The 19270-nt window shown below is 41.1% G+C and overlaps 1 protein-coding gene across 19 annotated transcripts in view; it reads left to right on the top strand.

The window, feature by feature from the left end:
- ABLIM2 (actin binding LIM protein family member 2) overlaps window positions 1–19270 on the top strand; it is a 313210-nt gene that overhangs the window by 274004 nt on the left and 19936 nt on the right. For 12 of the 19 annotated variants that reach the window (XM_036763471.1, XM_036763486.1, XM_036763482.1 and 9 more), the window contains 4 exons: window positions 624–682; window positions 7477–7531; window positions 9503–9510; window positions 9747–9827. In XM_036763471.1, the coding sequence (XP_036619366.1) occupies window positions 624–682; window positions 7477–7531; window positions 9503–9510; window positions 9747–9827 (203 nt within the window). The remainder of the gene's footprint in view (window positions 1–623; window positions 683–7476; window positions 7532–9502; window positions 9511–9746; window positions 9828–19270) is intronic. The other 7 variants (XM_036763488.1, XM_036763485.1, XM_036763481.1 and 4 more) reach the window with 1 other exon arrangement.

The following is a 19270-nucleotide window of genomic DNA, read 5'->3' as shown; positions in this document are numbered from 1 at the left end:
TGAAAGGGCAAGAACATGGAATTGTTTACATCTGTGTTGGTCTGAAGCCTGCTTCTGAGATTTATGACTCACACACACATGCATGCACATGAACACACATATGCACACACTCACATACACACATGCATGCACGAACACATACATGCACACATATACACACATGCACACATGCACGCACTCACACATAAACACATGTGGCACGCATGCACACACGTGCATGCACACATGCACATGTACACATTCACACACATGCACACATGGACACACATGGTACGTGCACGCGCATGTGTACGCATGTGCACACATGAACACGGGAGCACCCACACATGTGCGCACACGAACATATGAGCGTGCATGCATGCGCACATTTGCACACACATGCACACACTCATACATACACATGCGCCCACACATATGCACGCACATGCACACCTTCACACACATACCTATACACACATACTGTAGGTTTTACAGCCCTGTTGGTCTAGATTGCATATCTGCCATCTGTTCCATGTTTTTATGAGAACTCTTTCGTCTTTTCATTTTGATCTGGTCTTCCTCAGTTGGCATGCTTGTTGGCATGATTTGAAGAACCTGTTAAAAGTTATGTGTGTCTGTTTCAGGATTCCCATATAACAAATCTGCTTCTCTACCTGGATATGGAAAGAATGGATTCAACCGGGTAGGTACTTGATTCCCAAGCACGAAGTTTATTAACAAAGATTTCACCAAGTGCCTTGGTTGACAGCTTTTCTAACTTTTTGAGTAACAGCCCAGCGAGAAATCCAGGATGGTCTACACATCTGCCAGCATCAGATGGTCGAGTCTACTGTTGCTTGCGCTCGCGCACGCTATTTCTCTCTCTCTCTCTCTCTCTCTCTCTCTCTCTCTCTCTCTCTCTCTCTCTCTCTCTCCCTCTCTGTCTCATTCTCTCTCTCCCAGAATAAGATTCTAAAAGAACATAATGACTCCTACTCTGCTTCCCTTCTATCTCCCTTCTCTCCTACCTCCAAACAATCCATACACAAATAAAGTCTTACCATGAAATAGAAACCCAGCAAAACTGAAATCAATCACAGGTAGGAATAGGGCAGTCTTTCAGGAACAATGTCAGGGAAAGGACTTGTCTGTCATGAAGTCCTTTTGAATAAGACATATAATTAAAGAGAATCTTTGTTAAAAGTTGAGAAACCTAAGAACTTGTTATTCTATATTCAGGCATTCTTGGGCATCTGAGTAGTAGAGAGGAGACACAAAGCAAATGGTAGACTTGTTTGTTGGCTTCCTCCCGATACTGTAGTCATAGTGATTGATGGCAGTGGTATCATCATTGAAAGCAAACCAAGACTAATTTTTAAGGTTGTGTTTTGCAGTTTTATGCAAAGATTTATTTTTCTTTAACACTGAGCATGTTGGATTTGAGTTTGAGGCTGAGTATATCTATATTCCTTGGCAATTTTCTCTTGATAAAAAAAAAATGGTGCCTCCCACACTTAACATGCATTCTCATCACTGAATGGTCTGAGTTTTGGAATGAGCATGCCGCATGCTGCCTACAGTGTTTGTAAAGTAATTTTTCTCCTTTCACCTTCCAGGTTGGGATAGAGAGGGCAACACAAACTGAAAGGGAATAGTGGAACTAGAAATGGGCATATGATTCTAATCGTATCTGCCTCATCCACAATCCTCCTCTCTTTCTCCCAAACACCAGAAACTTGACGCAATTGGGTATGGGGAAGGAGGGATGGGAAGAGGGGGAAGAACATACTATGGATGGAAAACAGGGTAACCAGATTCATCACCTTTTGTCTGAATGCCCTGATATAAGTATGATCTTCCTTCTCTAAGATCTTAGTCAGATTTTAACATACTCTATAGAACTTGTAGATGGTTTATTAAAAGCTGAACTCCAAACCTCCTACAAACTAAGCTGCTGAAATGGTAAATATGGGTTTTACACAGTTTCACTTTTTCTGAAAAATAAAAGCATGATGGGCAAGAGAAATAAAAGCATGACGGGCAAGAAAAGCCTACTGATTAGTCCATTCGCATTTGACTGTGAAAATGTGATTCTATATTGTTAAATGGGTCAGAGATTGGCAACATACAAATTGTGCCTAGCCCAGCACTTTTTACCTTGTTGGGATCTTCATAGGATCATAAAATTTAGAGCTGGAAGACACCTTAGAAATCATCTTAAATAGAGCTTTTCAAAGGAAGGTCCACAGACCCCTGCAAGTCTCCAAGACCTTTTCAGGGGGTCACTGAGGTCCAAACTATTTCTATGATGCTAAGAAGTTGTTTTCCTATTAAAATACTCCTCCCTTTTCCAAATACATATCTGTGTTAAGCCAAACTTTCTCCATATGCTTCAAACAAACTATATCGTAGCTGACTGAATCTAGAAACAGATATGAGACTCCTGCTATCTTCTAAGGAAGATATTAAAAAGATTTCCAAATATATGTAAAACAATACCACTTTTCTCATTGATTTTTTGAAACTATAGTTATTTTTCATTTAAAAAATGTGTTATGTTAACATGTAATTGATTTATTTTTGTTAGTTTAATTAATTAACTTTTTAATTTCTAATACAGTAAATATCAATTAATATAACCCACCCGCACTTTGGGAGGTCCTCAATAATTTTTTTCAGTGTAAAGGAACCTGAGACTAAAAGTTTAAAAATCTCTTAATCTAACCTCTGTATTTCACAGATTGGAAAACTGAGATCCAAGAAGTGAAGAGATTTCCCCAAAATTATAAGTCTAGCAGAACCAGGGTTTTTTTCTCTGACACCAGATGCAGTGTTCTTGTCACTGCAGCATTCTTAACTAAGTAAGACTTTGAATGACTAACATAGGAAGGTATTGGTCTTGACCACATCTGAAGGATGGCATTAAGTTCTGGAGGCCACATTTGAGAAGGCACTAGAGACACTGATAAGCTAAAGAGTGAAGGCAACCATTATGAAGGGACTAGAGCCCATCCATACCTCATGAAGATCAGATGAAAAAAAGTGGAGAGATAAGGGCCATCCTGTTAAAGAAGAATTTGATTTGTTCTACTTTGTTCCAAAGGACAGAACTGAGACCTATGACTTGAAGGTGCACAGAGGCAGATTTGGGCTAGATGGAAAGGAAGAACAACCTCCATAACAAAAAACTCCAAAACAAAGTAGACCTATCCAAAAGTGAAAAGCAGTGTCAAGAGAAGTGGTAGGTTGCCTTTTACTAGAAGCTTCTAGAAAAGCCTAGATGATCACTCATTGAGTATTTCATAGAGGGGATTATTATTCAAGTACAGAATAGACTGGAGGCCCCTTCCAACTCAGATTCTGTGACTGTTTTGGAAAGATTGGATTTGTCCTCCTCTGCTCCCCACTAATGTTTGTGGTTGCTTGCTCCCCTCTATTCTCTCTTTCTCTCTTTATCATATTATAAACCTATTCCTTAGAGAGAGAGAGGAGTTACAATCCTGACATCCTTGACCTTCGAAATCACCATTCTCCTAAAATTCTGTGCTACTTGGCAAGTAGTAGCATTGCCCTATACCTAGGAGGTATCTGGGAAATACATTTTTATTGACTATTCCTTGAGTGCCTATGTGATCAAAAGTTTAATAGAAACAACCTTGTTTCATCATGAACTGCCACCAGATAGCTGTACAAAGGATGAATTGACAAGAGGAAAAGAGTATCAATGATAATTTTCCAGGAAAGAGTGAACTGTATGTCAGACTGATCACAGGAGGGTTTTTTCAAACAATTAAATCTCTGATACAGATCTGTTTTTCTATTATGTATTCTATTCTCCTAAAATTGGAACATATTAAATATTCCAGTTAATTGAGAGGCCTTGTTAGTTGAATTGGGTCTCATCTGGTTCTGTGTCCCCAAAGAATTTAACATGGATTCCTCTTAGAGAGGTCGTGATCACTAAAAGCGTTTTGTGGTTCTGGAATCAGGTTCAGTTAGTTTACTGTACACTGCACAAAGTTATTGTTAACATAGTCATTTAGAGCCCATTTTTCATGCTTTATTAACATTACTATTAGATGAATCTGAGGTCCAAAGCTTGGTATTGTCGTGTCTATCCTTCTTGGCCTTTTGGCTTGGAGGTCTTTTCCAAATAGGAATGCTCACTGTAACCCTAGTTGGCCACTTTTGTTCTTGTTAGGAAGTAAGGTGTCTCTACTTTGTTGATGTGTTAAAAGATATACAACTTTCTTGGAGTGACAAGACCCCCTCATTTTATAAATAAGAAAAATGATGCTACCCAAGATCACAGTGAGTCAAGTTCAGAGCCCAGATTTCAACAACTCTTGGGGCTGGAAGGAACCTTAGAGATAATTCCAATCCAAAGCTTTCATTTCACAAACAAGAACAGAAAGATTCAACAGGTTCAGTGTTCCATCCAAGGGCCCACAGCCAGTTAGGACTGTGGGCCAAGTGTCCTTACTCCCACCCAGTCTGCTGTTCTTTCTATTATATCAGGGATCCTCTCCCTGGAAGGATGATAGCACCATAAAGAATATTTTCAACACTAGAGAGTAGTATTCCATGGTGACTCTGAGTAAATCACTTCTGTCTTGGCCTCAGTTTCCTCATTTGTAAAATGAAGAAGCTGGAATAGATGATTTCTGAGGCTCCCTTTTTGCTTTAAATCTTATGATCCTATGGAAAGTCATTACTTCTGAGCACCTCATTTTTTGTGGTTTGCTGTTGCCTCCTAAAATTAGAACATAAAAAATTCCAGTTAATCGAAGATTTGGGTTACTTAGATTATATCTTATCCATTTCTATATTTTCCTCTCCCATTTCCTCTAAGAGACACAGTAGATGATCAGTACTGTATATTGTTTTATTTCAGTTAATAGAGGTTTACTGAGTGGGGTACAAAATTATGATTAATAGCAGAAATACACTTAGAAGCCCCTCACCTCTTGGACACTTTTGCCTGTGTGAGGCTACTTAGATTGTCTGGGTGGTTTTAAAGCCCCAAGTTGGACTTTGGCACACAACTGGCCATAGTTGCTTAAATTGTTACACTTTTTTAGCTTCTTAGTTTTAGTTGTTTGTTTAGTTTAGTTGTTTGTTTAGTTGGTCCAAACCCAACCGTTGAAGTGATAAATCCAAGAGAGACACAAAGATCCATTTAGCTCTTTGTATAAGAGAGGTTTTAAAATTTTATTACTAATGTTCAACTTAAAACAATTGGGAGCTGGAAGGATTTAGTCCACCCCTCTCATTTTACAGATGAAGAAACTGAGGTCTAGAGAAGAGAAACAATTGGACCAGTGCCACATAGTGTGCAGCCAAGTCAGGATCTAAACCCAAGTCTTTAGAAACCAAATCTAGTAGACTTTCTTCTCCACCTGGTTGTCTGTGCCATCCAGAGAGGGCAGACTGACTGAGATGGTAACCATGGTGCCCTTAAGATACGGGTAGAAGAAAGTAGGAGCCTGGAAAGATCTCACTTGGGTCTGCTTCTGAATTCCATCTGGCTTTTTGTGAAGTACCAGTGTCTTATAAGAAATGTATAAGGACCTTATGATTAAAATAAAGGACACTAGATGGCAGGATTACTCTCTCAAACTCAGCAGCTACTATTATACTGACATATCCTAGAATGCCAGGAATGCATAGAACAGGATCATAGGATCGTAGATTTACAGCTGAAATAATCATAAGAGCATAAATTTAAAGCAGAAAGAGACCTCAAAAGCCATGTGGTCCAAACCCCTCATTTTATAGATGGGGAACTGAAGCCCAGAGATGGAAAATAACTTACCCAAAGCAGCACTGTCAGTAACTCAGCCAGAATTTGAACCCAGATAGGTCCTCTAGGTTTCATTCCAGCACTCTTTCCACTAAACCTCATAGAATAGCTGGTCTTGAAAGAACTCTTGAGATCATCCTGTCCAAAAGTTTAATTCCAGAAAGATAAGGAAATTGAGTTTCACAAAAGTAGAGGCATGCAGTTTTAGAGCAAGAAGAAAGTTTAATAATGTCAATAATTAAGCACCAACTATGTGTTAAGCTTTGTGCTAGAAGCTGGAGTTAAAAAAAAAAATTGAAACAATTCCTGCCCTCAAGGAGCTTACATTTGGCAGAAGAAAAGCATAAGGGGACTTGCCCGTGGTCATGCTAAAAATAAATAAATAAATAAATGAAAAAACAGGAAGTAACTCATGCCTCCTGATTCCTTTTTTGTATTTTGCTATCTCTAATTTGCCTTTCCATAAATAGTAAAGCCCACAGATGAGTTTGCAACAAGTTTTCTAAGTAGATGGAATAGGTTCTTATGGGAAGGGATTTTTGAAGTTGCTTCACATAGGTTCCTGGCTCAAAGTATCTTTGGACTGCAAACACAGCCATGTGTTATCTTTTCTTTTGTTTTAGGTAAAGAAGGGATGTCTAGTTCAAACAGACTTCTAAATGAGCAGCTATGTATTTATGCAGAAATGAGTGGCAGGTTCATTCAATAGCCTCTAGAATGGTTCTTACTATGCCAGCTAGTGATGCTGAAGCATCCCTTCCCAGCCATAAGAAATATGGAAAATAATCATCTAATAACTGACCTTGTTATAGCAGAAGGGAATAACTAATCTGACATGATGACTGTGAAACATCATTGGTGTTCAAGTGAAGACTAAGGAGATTTGGAATCGGACTCTTCCAGTGTATTGTTGTATGAGAAGCATAATTCAAATTACAGTTAAACTCCCACCTAATTGGTTATGCCAAAACATGAGGTTGGGAGAGAAAATGTTAGAGGGGAGCGAATGGGGGAGTGGCACAGTTCATTTCATAAAAGCAGCAACAAATGGAGAACAAACTCTTGGGTAGCCAAAGTTTTGATTGTGAAAGCTGACGATTGGTCTCCACAGATGCCTGAGACCATCTAGAAATGAAGGTAGTCACTGCTGAACTGAGCAGAGTGGAGCCAAGATGGGACAGGAAACATTGTCTCAGACTGGATAGAGAGAGTAGAGTGCTAGGATCCGCAGTAGACTAAATATTGTAACATTACAGTGAGATTTGGTTATGTCTTAAGAACGTTGTTGTAAAATCAAATAGGGTACTGGCCTTGGAGTCATGAAAACTTGGGTTCAAATCCTGTTTAAGAGACTAGCTAGGCTCTTGCAAATCACTTAAACTCTCTGTGCCTCAGTTTCCTTATCTGTAAGATGAAAGGGTTGGACTCAATGGTCCCTTTCAGCTCTAAACCTCTGATCCCATGATCCTATGGAATGTCGTTGGTGGGTAGCATTATGTGAGATGTGCCTGCATGCTGAATCTCCCCACTGGTGACTGTGATCAGTACTGCTGTGCACTATGATACCAAGATTGCATTCTCTCCTTAGGACTTATGTTTTGTGTCTCAAGGAAAGACCTCTTTTCCCAAAGGACCAACCATCTGTTTCCAGATTCAATGTTCTCTTTGCTGCTCTCTCTTTCTCTCTTTTCCAGAATGCAAATATGGCCCAATATGAAGCAGACCAGGATACCAGTTGGGGGATGCGAGGTACATGAAGCTAGGACTTCAGTGGGTCTAACATAGTGTTTATTCTTATCTAGGGGAGCGGGGCTCAGTAACATATTTCCACAAGCATCATTCTGAAAACCCAGCCATGACTTAATGATTAACTCAGAAGTTGATTTCCATGCCGAACTCTTGGCTCATCTCTCCTGCATCTTACCATAGAGAATCAATTTAATTTTCATCTCTCCCCTTTTTGAGATACCCTGCTATCTCCCATTCTTGGATAATGCTGACTCTGTCCTGGCTTCTTACGGGGTAACCTATGCAGGAAAAATAATTGTTGTAATTACTACCGAAGTATGTGACCCATACTAACCAAAATAATCACTTGATACCATGCATTTAAGCTCCATGTTGATTCCAGATCTAATTCAAGTGAGATTCTTGGTTGCAGTGTCTGACCAGACGAACTTTTCTTGACCATCAGAACTCTAAGCAAGGCTGCAGACAATAGTTAACGGTAGTATAGAGCTTTAAAGTCAAATCTGATAATGCTTTCAGAGGGCCTTACTATGTATAAAGCTTTACATATATGATTTTAATTATGATCACACAACAGCAATGGGAAGTAGGTTATAGACTATCACTGTCTCCATTTTACAGGTGGAGAATCCGAAATTCAGAGAGGTTAACTAACTTGTCTAAGGGGATGCAGCTGAGAAATGTTGGAGTTAGGTCTTGAAATCCCGACCCAGGGGTGGAGGACCTGCAGCCTCCAGGCCACAGCTTTTTGACTGAGTCCATTTACAGAACAAATCCTTTTTTAAGGGTATTTATTCTGTGAAGTTTGGATTCAGTCACAGGGCCATACTTGAGGACCTAGCGGGCTACATGTGTCTTTGAGGCTGCAGGTTCCCCACCCCTGTCCTAGCCCCAAGACTAGCATTATTACTACAGTGCACCACCTCAAGCACCTACTGTGTGCAAATAACTGCCCTATTTAGAGGAAATAGAAAGATAAAGAAGACGTGGTCTCTGCCCCCATGGAATTTACCATCTAGCTGGGAGGATATAGCACGTACCCAATAATTACCTGATGATTATAAGGCAAAATAAAGTAGAATCAGAACATGAGAAGTACCGAATGCTTTGTGAGGTCTGAGGAAGAAGATCATTTCCAACTGGAAGAGGGAGTGATTGCTTCATGGGGGACAATGGCATTTGAACTGTGCATGAAGAATACTGAAGACTTCAATAGACACATTTGGTGGACACGGTGGGAAGACATTCTAGGTTTAGGGAGCAATGGAAGCAAAAGCTGAGGAAGGAAGGAACTGGATTGTTGCTAGAGGTAGCATCTCACTTGACTACAGGGGAAACTGAGGCACAGAGAGGTTAAACTGTTTGCCTAAAGTTACTTGTTGAGTCAGTAGTAGAGCCTAGACTAGAACCCAGGACTCCTGACTTCAAGTCAGTGATTCTTTTCACTCTCCAAACACTGTACTCTCTAGTACTTCTCTATTGTGCGAATGCTTTACACTAGTCAATATTGTCATTTTCACAACACCACTCACAAATTATGCCTTAAAATACCCACTTCCCAGATAGGTTAATTAAAGTAGGTAGGTAGATTTATCTACCTGACTCAGGCCATCAGGAGAAGACAGGGTTTGAGATGACATATGCAAGCTCAGCAGTTGCTGATCTCTCACTTGGTATTCAGACCCCTGGACCATACCTTGTGCTCTTTAGAGTTCTTGCTAGTGTCGCTGGGGCATCCCATAGCCTTATAGCACCAAGAATCAGAATTCCTTGTCGCCAGCCATTTATGCCCATTTCTAGTGCTGTTGGAAAGCTAACCCACCCAATGCAAGGATCCCAGTGCATGCAGCCATCTTACTGCATGATGGAATTGTGTTCATGAAGATACCACCTTTGAGAATTAATTGCGCTGGAAAGCATAAATACATATTTTCTAAAATTTCCCATGGTCTCCTCCTCTTTTTCTTACAGAATACAAGGTAAGAGGGAACCCGGAAGGAGTCTCATGCCTGGCCAGGTTAAAAGGGTCCTTTTTCTTGTTCTTACCCTGTGAAATATCTATGTCAATTGTGGATCCAAGTATGTATGACTCCCTCAGCCATTTTTAAAACTCACCCACTCTTTCCCTTCCCCACTTCCCCCAGCACAGCCAGAGCTCTCTGAGTAAATCTGTTGGGCTCTTTCTTCTTCTTCTTCTTCTTTTTTTTAATAACAGATTTATCCCTATGATATGCTCATCGTCACAAACCGAATTCGGGTGAAATTGCCCAAAGATGTGGACAGGACCAGACTGGAGGTAAGAATGATTTTCTCTTTTGCTTTGTTCTGCCCAGTAATGACTCTTATATATCACCCACTGTCATCACCTGAAAATTACCTGGGAAGAATTACCAGCAAATGTTGTCATTTTCAGCAAACAGTATGAGACAGTGTCATGATGCAGAAGCCACAAAAGCTACATTAATAGAGAAATAGCAACCAGAATGAAGGAGGTGATCATCCCAGTGAACTTGGCCCTGATCCAACCCCATCTGGAGTACTGTGTTCAGCCCCGGGTGCCACTTTGTAAGGCATTGGTACTCCGGATGATTTATATCTATGGGATAATACACTCTACCTTTGGGAGAGTCCAGAGGGTAACCAGGAGGGTTGAGGAGACTCCAGAGAGGACTGCAGCCCATGACATTTAAATAGGATATAAAGAATCTGGGGATGTTTAACTGGGAAAAGAAAAACCTTGATGGTGGAAAGGAAAAGTGACCATGGTAGTTCTCTCTAGGTACCGGAATTGTTATGTGGAAAAGAGAGGTCTTGTTTGGTCTGACTGTGGAGGGCATGAAAAATAGAAAGGGGAGGGGGGGAAGCAAATTAGAACATTTAGGCTCAATTTAAAGTAAATTTTCCCAGTAACTAGAACTATTAAAATATTGGGCTCTCTTGGGGAATAGCATTTTGCCATACTACAGGACTTTTAGCAGAGGCTAGAAGACTACTTGTCAGTAGTATCATACAGGTGATTTGTGTTCAGGTAAGGAATGGACAAGATGACCTTTGAGAGGTCCCTTCCAGCTCTGAAGTTCTGTGATTCCGGGCTTTTGTAACTTTTTTTTTGCAAAGTTATACTTCCCAAAAGAGGTTTCCTATAAGCTGGATTCAAATTTCTTTGAAAGTAATTTTTGGGGGGAGTGATGATTTTTAGGAAAAGTGGCTTCAGTTTGTCCTGGAGCTTGGCTATCAATAAATTTCTGCCCAAATATATAAGTACCAAGAGGCTGGACTAAGGTAGAAAGAGCACTGTATTTGAAGTCAAAAAACTGAATTCACAACCTGGTTATCTGGTTCTCTGACATGCTAACTGTATGACCATGAACATTTGTCTTTCCTCCTCTGGGAGTCAATTTATTCATGTGTAAAATGAGGAGGTTTGGTTTCTGAGGTCTCCTCTGACTCTAGATCCCATGATACAACTGACTGACATTAAAAGGTACATTATCATAGCTGCGAATCTTTCTCTTGTGCTTTATGGCTCACAAAGTGTCTTTCTTCACAAGAAGCCAGTGAGGTAAATAGCGAGAGATTGTCTCTGAGGTTCTTTTAAATCATGAGATACTGTGAAAGTAAGGCCAAGAAAGGGGAAGGGTCTTCTGACCCTTCTTCACATAGCTAGCAAGCTATGCATAGCAAGCCTGAATTCCTACCTGGGCCCTCGAATCCAGTGGGCTTGCCATGGCGACATGCTTGAAATCTGAAACCATCATCTGGCTCCTAAATTGAGAGCTTGTTCTGAGATTCAAATTGGATTTGTCTAACCTTTGCCCCAACCAGCCATGCAGTTCTCCAGCCTACCCCACTCCACCCCCACCCAAGTCCCACCTTCATACCTTCTTTATAAGCATGAGTGAATATTTAGAATAAATAGTTGACTCTGGATCTAATACTTAAACTTTCAGCTGTAACATTTTTGCATAGAGAGTATACTTGGATTTAGTTCTTAATAGACTGGGGTTAGAACCATATTTAATTGTACTCAGTGAACAAGAGGAGTGAAGATAGCATCCGGAAACCCTGGTCTGCAACTCTTTGTAATTTTCCAGGCTTTATTTCTGAATGGTATTTATTCATTCATTCATTTTACAAGGCTTCTAAATGTTCAGCACTGTACTGATTAGCGTTCTATCTCCCTTGAGTGATCCATCTATCCACCCACCAAAAAGTCAATCAACAAGCCTTTATCAAGCACCTGCTTCATGCCAGGTGCCATGCTTGACACTGGGGAAGACAAAAAAGTAAGACAGTCTCTGCCATCAAGGGATTCACATTTTGCTAGGGCATGGGGATAAATACATACAGTGACCAACTACTGTGGAAAATTGGGAAAGGTCTCTAGAAAGGGCATAGTAGTTGAGCTGAGCTTTGAAGGGACCTAGAGGTTCTAAAAGGTTCTAAGAAGAAGATAGAGCATTCTGAAGGTGCAAGACAGCCTGTGCAAAGATGTAGAGATGGAAAATGGGGTGTTATTGACACAGAATAGCAGGAAGGCCAGTTTGTCGAGAAGATAGTACCAGGTAATCAGCTGAGAGAGATAGGGTGGTGCCAGATTATCCAGGGCTTAAATGCCAAATGAAGGAGGTTATTGACAGCTGCACAGTGTACTATCAGGTGTAGAGCCTACCAGATGGGAAACCAAATGCCTGCCATGTCAGGATTGTGGTATGTACATGGAGTCAGGAGTCTGGATGGCTAGGACCAATAGGGTAGAAATAAAAGATCTGTCAAAACATGAGGCCAAGGGTTAAAACCCTCCAGAGGAATGTCAATGTTCTCAGGAGAAATTGAGACACTCGGCCACCATTACTCACTTAAACATGTCCGTTCCAGAAGAAGCAGACAGCACTGCAGAAAGGCTTAAGGCAAATCCAGATCCAGGTGCAAAGTCACAGATTATTGAGACTGTAGGAAGAATTGAAGAACAGAATCTGAGAAGGCCAGGGTAAATGACCAGACATTCTGTTTCCCATGCTTCTGGCTCTGCTTGCACAGGAATTTGACAAAACTTAGAAAAGTATTAAATACAGGAGTGAAGGCAAGCCAAAGGGTAAGATTATCCTGCAGGGATTCTGGGAGAATGGTGAAACTATAGACAAAGGGGAGCTGGAAAGAGAAGCCAATTGCAGGGAAATGATAACAGTTATCACTATAATCTCTCATGTGTTTATGCTATTTTAGTTTTATAAAACAATTTCGTACGCATTATGCCACTTGATCATAATAATAGCTCACATTTCAGCTTTATAAAGTGCTTTCCTCACCACAACCCTGTAACGCAGGGACTGTGAGGCAAAAAATATTATTTTCATTTTCCAGATGAGGAAACTGAGGCTCACAGATCTTAAAGAAAGACTGAAGGTACAGTTAGTGGCAAAGCCAGCTCTAGAAACCAGGTCTCCAGAATTCCAGTCAAATGGCCTGCTCTTTCTGATCATGGTGGATTTCTTTCATGAAAAATGCCCCCATGTGTAAGACAACCCTACCCAGCATGAGCCACAGAGAAGTGACAGCAACATCCACCTCCTAACCTCCCACCCCAAAACATAATCTAGTATGAAGAGCATTATTATCATATAACTATACATTTCTGTTGGTAAAGCCTGGCTGCTTTGGTGGGATGAGATAAACTCTTTCTGGAAGTGCCCAGAGGGGATGTCCTTGGGATTCTTTTGGTAATTAAAAGAAGCTTTTGTTATTCATACTATAAATCCGTGTGTTTTAAATGTAATCTATTGCCTGGAAGACAGACTTTGTGATGGTAGCACAGAAACACAACAAAAAACCAACACCCTCTAGTGCTCCGTCTTCTGGGGAATGAAGCTGTATAATCAGGAGAAGACCCAATTATTTTTTTGTTGTTGTCCCCTAAGCAAGGAAGAGGTTTAAAAAAAAAAAAACAACCTAATACATTTGTTTCATTTTAAAAAAAAATTCACATTAATATTTCAAGGTATCTACAAGATATACAGCAATTTTCAAGGGCTTGATCAAATTATAACTATACCATAATATTCCAAATATAAGCCATATCTCAGTAAGTAAGAATAACAATGAAGAAGAAGAAGAAGAAGAAGAAGAAGAAGAAGAAGAAGAAGAAGAAGAAGAAATAGAAATTATTTCCGTAGTACTTTAGGTGAAATGGTAGAGTGCTGGCTGGGCTTGGAGTCAGGAAGACTTGAGTTCAAATCTGGCATTAGATACTGTGTGTGTGATCTTAGGCAAGTCACTTACCCTCTGTTTGTCTAAGTTTCCTCAACTGCCAAAAGGGGGTGATAATAATAGCACCCTACCTTGCAGGGAGGGTTGTTGTCAAGATCTAATGAGACAATATTTGCAAAGCTGTGTAAATCCTAACTATCATTAGGATTATTCTTTTTATTATGTATTATTTCATTTGATCCTCAGGATAGTCCTAGGAGGTAGAGGCCATTATTATCCCCTGTCTAGTGACTGATGAGAAAATTGAGGCTTACAGTTCTCTTAGTGAGAACTATCAGTCACTTTTGAGTCTATAGCTGTAGCAACAATCTGCTAGCAGCTGCTGTAGAGGTGTAAGACCCACCAACATATGAGTGGGCTAGTAAGTACCTGAGGCAGGAGCAGAACAACACAGTGCCTGGTGAACAGTAGGTGCTTAATAAATGCTCATTCTTTTCCCTTCCTGTAGCAGGTGGTACTTGAACCAAGCCTTCCAGGAAGCTGGGAATTCTGAGAGGGAGAGGTGGGATGGGGGAGTCTGCAGCCTGGGGACAGCTTGTACAAGAGCACAAAGGGGCCCCTCATATTTCCAATATGTCGCCATATCTTGTCACTAGTGGATAGAGCACTGGGCCTAGAGTCAGAAAGACCTGAGTTCACAATGAGCCCTACACATTTACTAGCTATGTGATCATGAGCTTAACCCCTGTTTGCCTCAGTTTCCTCAATTATAAGATGAATATAATAATAGCCTCCATCTCCAGTCATCCTAGTGAATATCTGGTCACTGGACCCAGATGGCTCTGGAGGAGAAAGTGAGGTTGATGACCTTGCACAGCCCTCCCTCCCTCAAGTCAAAGTCAACTGCAAGTCACATCATCATCTCCCTGACATGGTCCTCTTCGAGAACAAAGGACAAAAACAACACCAACAACAACAACCATGTCAAATGAGCTAATGATTGTAAAGTGCTCAGCAAAGTCCCTGTAAGTGCTATATAAATGCCAGCTGTTATTATGGTTATGTTGTTATTTCCATCTTCACTCATACAACCATGACCCTTGTTCAGTCCTTCATCGCCTCATACCTAGACCATTACAAGAGCTTCCACCTTATCCACCTTCCACTGAATGATTTTCGGAAAGCACAGTTCTGACCGTGTCTCTTCCCTGTAAGTCCAATAAACTGCAGTGGCTCCCTATTACCTCCAGAATCAAATTTAAAATCCTTTGTTTGGCTTTTAAAAGCAACCTGTCTTCCCATGTTTTTTTTTTTTTTTGAAGCAATCAGGATTAAGTGACTTGCCCAGGGTCGCACAGCTAGTAAGTGTCTGAGGCTGGATTTGAATTCAGGTCCTTCTCACTCCAAGGTTCATGCCCCACCTAGCTGCCATCTTCCAGTCTTTTAGCTGGGACTTCAAGGAATCCAGGAAGGTCAATGGTCACAATGGAGAAGGGAGAGGGTTCCAGGCTATGTAATCTTGAGCAAAACCCTTCACCTCAGTCTTGTTATCTATGAAATGGAGGAGTAGAGCTAGATGACTTTGAAGGTCCCTTCCAACTTAATTATATGATCACAGAGTAGGAGTCCAGGTGGACCTTCCTTAAAGAGGCTCGATAAACTAGCTGTCTCATAAATACCAGCAGTTTTCTAAAGCCTGCATTAATAATAAAATAATATAGTTCTTTATTACTTCCTATGGTCCTATAGAAACTTCAATAGTACTTCACAGTTTACCGAGCATTTTCTTCCTAAAACCCTCATGAAGTTATGTAGGAATGTTATTATTGTCATTTTACAGGTGGAGAAAATAAGGCTCAGGATTAGAGATGGAATGTCGTAGAGAAGGAAAGTCCAGTAGGCCAGTTTGTTTGTTTGTTTGTTTTTTTGCAGGGGGGAAGGCAGGCCAATTGGGGTTAAGTGACTTGCCCAAGGTCACACAGCTAATAAATGTGTCAAATGTCTGAGGCTAGATTTGAACTCAGGTCCTCCTGACTCCAGGGCCAGTGCTCTACTCACTGCACCACCTAGCTGCCCCTAGTAGGCCAGTTTTACCAGAACATAAATGATGTGAAAGAGAGTAATGCTCCAATAAGCTGGGAAGGAGCCAGGTTGCAAAAGGCCTTGAATGTCAAATTTTATAAAAAGTATTGTATCCTAGAGGCAACAGAAAGCAAGTGGAGTTTCTTTGTTGATATCTAGCCAGTCCCAGTCTAGAACAGGATTACATTACAGAGATAGACACAGAGACAAAGAGAGAAGGGGAGGGGAGGGAGGGAAGAGGAGAGGAAAGGAGAGGGAAAAAGAGAGAGAAAGGAGCAAGGAGAAGGGGGAAGAGAAGAGGAAAGGGGAAGAGAAGAGGGGAGAGAGAGACAGAGAAAGGAGAGAGAGAGAGACAGAGAGAGGAGAGAAAGAAGAGAGAAAGGAAGGAAGGCAGGTTGGCAGGAAGGAAAGGGAGAGAGGAGAGAGAGAAAGGAAAGAGGGAAAGAAGGAAGGAGAGAAAGAGGAGAGATTGACTTTAGAAGGTGCACAGGGGCATTAATCATTCTCTGAAAGACCCCAAAATTAAAGAATACCTCCTTTGTTAATACTCATCAGACTGGTTAGATTAGAAAGTGTGAGGAATGACAAATTGTCTCTAGCTCCTCCTCCCTCCCTGAGGTAAAGGGGAAGGTAATATGGGAGGACCACAATCTAAATTACCTTTGGAAAACCCAGTCTGACTTATTCCTGAAGAGTTGGATTTCTCTTAGTGAGAACTATCCGTCACTTTTGAGTCTATAGCTGTAGCAACAACCTGCTAGCAGCTGCTGTAGGGGTACAAGAGCCACCAACATCCAGCACCCAGAAAGCTGCCAACACAGATTCTTTAATCTGCTTTACTAAGGAAAGCAACTTTAAGGGGTTAACAATCTCAGTTTAATCAGTTTAATCAAACATACAAATATCATTCACAGTTCGGGGGAAAAGATCAGGCCCCTGAACTTCAAGGCAAACACAAACAGAAATTACAAAGATCTACAGACAGACCTTGTCTGATTCAAATCACAACACACAGTTACCAGTACCAACATCTGGGTTGCAAAGTTGGGGGGCAGTTACAGCTTGCCCAGAGTCTCAACACTACTTCCATGAGTGTGCCCCAAAATTCAAACGCCAAGCTCCCTTCAATTATATCCTGTTCGGAGCCCTGAGGGCTCTGAGGTTACCCAGGCTGGGTGAGGGAAAGTTCCCCATCCCCAGTGTCGTATCATATATACAAATCAATGACTCCCCATTGTCTCAGTGCTGAGAAATACTCCAAGACAAAAAGATCCCACTTTATCTGCCCCATTCAAACAAAGGCCAGAATTATTAAAGGCACTTAAGAGAAGAATAGCAAAAAGTCCCACCTTCATTACTATTACAACAGCCACGGAGACTGTCCAGGAGGTAGGGGAGGAAATGAGCATTTAAATAATGCCTACTATGTGCTAGAGACTATGCTGAACAATTTACAAATATCTCATTTAATCCTCACTACAACCCCTAGAGGTAGGTACTGTTATTATATTATGAAGGAAACTGAGGCAAACAGAGATTAACTGAATTGCCCGGGGTCACATAGCTATTAAGTGTCTGACGTAGGATTTGAACTCAGGTCTTCTGGACACCTGGGACAAGCAGGTGGCACAGTGTATATAGAGTTCCCATAGAGTGCCAAGTCTGTAGTCAGGAGGAACTGAATTCAAATTGACTTCAGATACTTCCTAGCCGTGTGACCCTGGACAAGTCACTTAACCCTTTTGCCTCTGTTTCCTCAGCTGTAAAGTGAGCTGGAGATGAAAATGGCCTTCTTGGCCTGAGATGGGGTCACAAAGAGTCAGACACAACTAAACAGCTTCCTGACCTCAGGCCCAGAGTGTTCTATGTCCCACTCAACCAGCTTCATTTTAAGTGGAAAGTGCCCTGGATTTTCACTCTGGAATGTTGTTTTAAATATGGAACCTGTCACTTAGTGTGACCATGAACAATTCAACTGACATTTCTTGACTGTCTGCTATGTGCATGGAGCTATGCTAGTAACAGGGGACCCAAAGTTAAAAAATGAAACTTCCCAGAAGAAATGCATAGTCTATTGTGATAGGAGGAGGGGAGGCAGGGATACAGAATATCCGTCTTCAAGTAAGCCAATATAAGTCTATACAAAGTTATTTCAAGAAATAAAAAGTTCTAAAAACTGGGAGAGGGTAGGAGGAGGCATGTTAAGGAGATGTTCCCCAAGTTGTGTTTTTTTAATAATAGTTTCTTCTTTCCCCAATTACGTGTTAAAAACCATTTTTCACATTTTTTAAAGTTTTGAGTTTTTAAGGAAATTAGAGACTCCTTTGTGTGGAGGTGAGCAGCAGGAGGCACCCCAGCCTTAGGTGGAACCTCTCATTCACAGGCATGGCCGTGGGACCTAGGATGTAGGACCTGTGGAAGTAGGGCCTAGGATGATGTGCCTAAGGAACAGCAAGGGGACAGTTTGATTAGAAGAAAGAGAAAACAAACCACTTCCTCTCCCTAGGATCCATTGTCCTAAGGCAATTGGATTAGATACCACTGTTGCTAAAATCTCTACCAGTTCTAAATACCAAGAGCATTTGAATTCCCCTAAGGTGTGGAGGTGTCCAGGAAGCAGCCCAGGTGTTGGGGAAGGGGGTGGGTGAGAGGCGGGGAACTATGGGGAAAGGCCACGGTTACCCAGATGAGAGGAATGAGTCAAGGCTGTGGCCTTTCTTATCTGATCTTTCTGGGTTTTGAGCCAGAGCCCAGAAGAGTTGGGCAGGATTAAGCAATAGCTTCTTGGAGCACAAAGCCAGGATCTGGCTGTTAAATCACTTGGGTGACTTGAAGGAATTCTGGAAAGTAGGAGCAGACTTGGGTACCCCCAATAATCAGTCCTTAGTGAAGTTAAGTAGTGATTGTGCAAAGTATAAAATGCTGCCTCAGGCTATCCAATTTTGATTCAGATTCAAAATAGAATGTTATACTTTGCTCAATTCCTTTGATACACAAATCAGAGCTAGAAGGGTTTTAGTACCTAGAACAGAGGTGGGGAACCTGTGGCCTTGATCTCAAGTGTGGCCCTTTGATTGAATCTAAACTTCTCACAACAAATCCCTTTATTTAAAGAATTTGTTCTGTAAAACTTGGACTCAGTCAAAAGGCTGCACCCAAGGACCTAGAATATGTATCCTATATGTAGCCTTAAGGCTGCAGGTTCCCCACCCCCTGACCTAGAACCTAGAATGTCCAGATTCTAAGAAATCATTTAGGTCAGGATTGGTTTCATTTTTTTTTTTTATCTTTTCTGTGTCCTTTTGGACCATTTTGGCAATCTGGTGAAGCCTAGAGACTTCTCAGGATGATCTTTTTAAATGAATAAAATGAACTACACGAGATTAAGAAAGAAAGCAATTACATTGAAATACATGAAAACATATTTTTAAACAAGTTCATGGACCCCAG

Source organism: Trichosurus vulpecula, chromosome 6, assembly GCF_011100635.1.
Source record: "Trichosurus vulpecula isolate mTriVul1 chromosome 6, mTriVul1.pri, whole genome shotgun sequence".
NCBI lineage: Eukaryota > Metazoa > Chordata > Mammalia > Diprotodontia > Phalangeridae > Trichosurus > Trichosurus vulpecula.
This window is presented reverse-complemented; position numbering and strand designations above follow the sequence as displayed.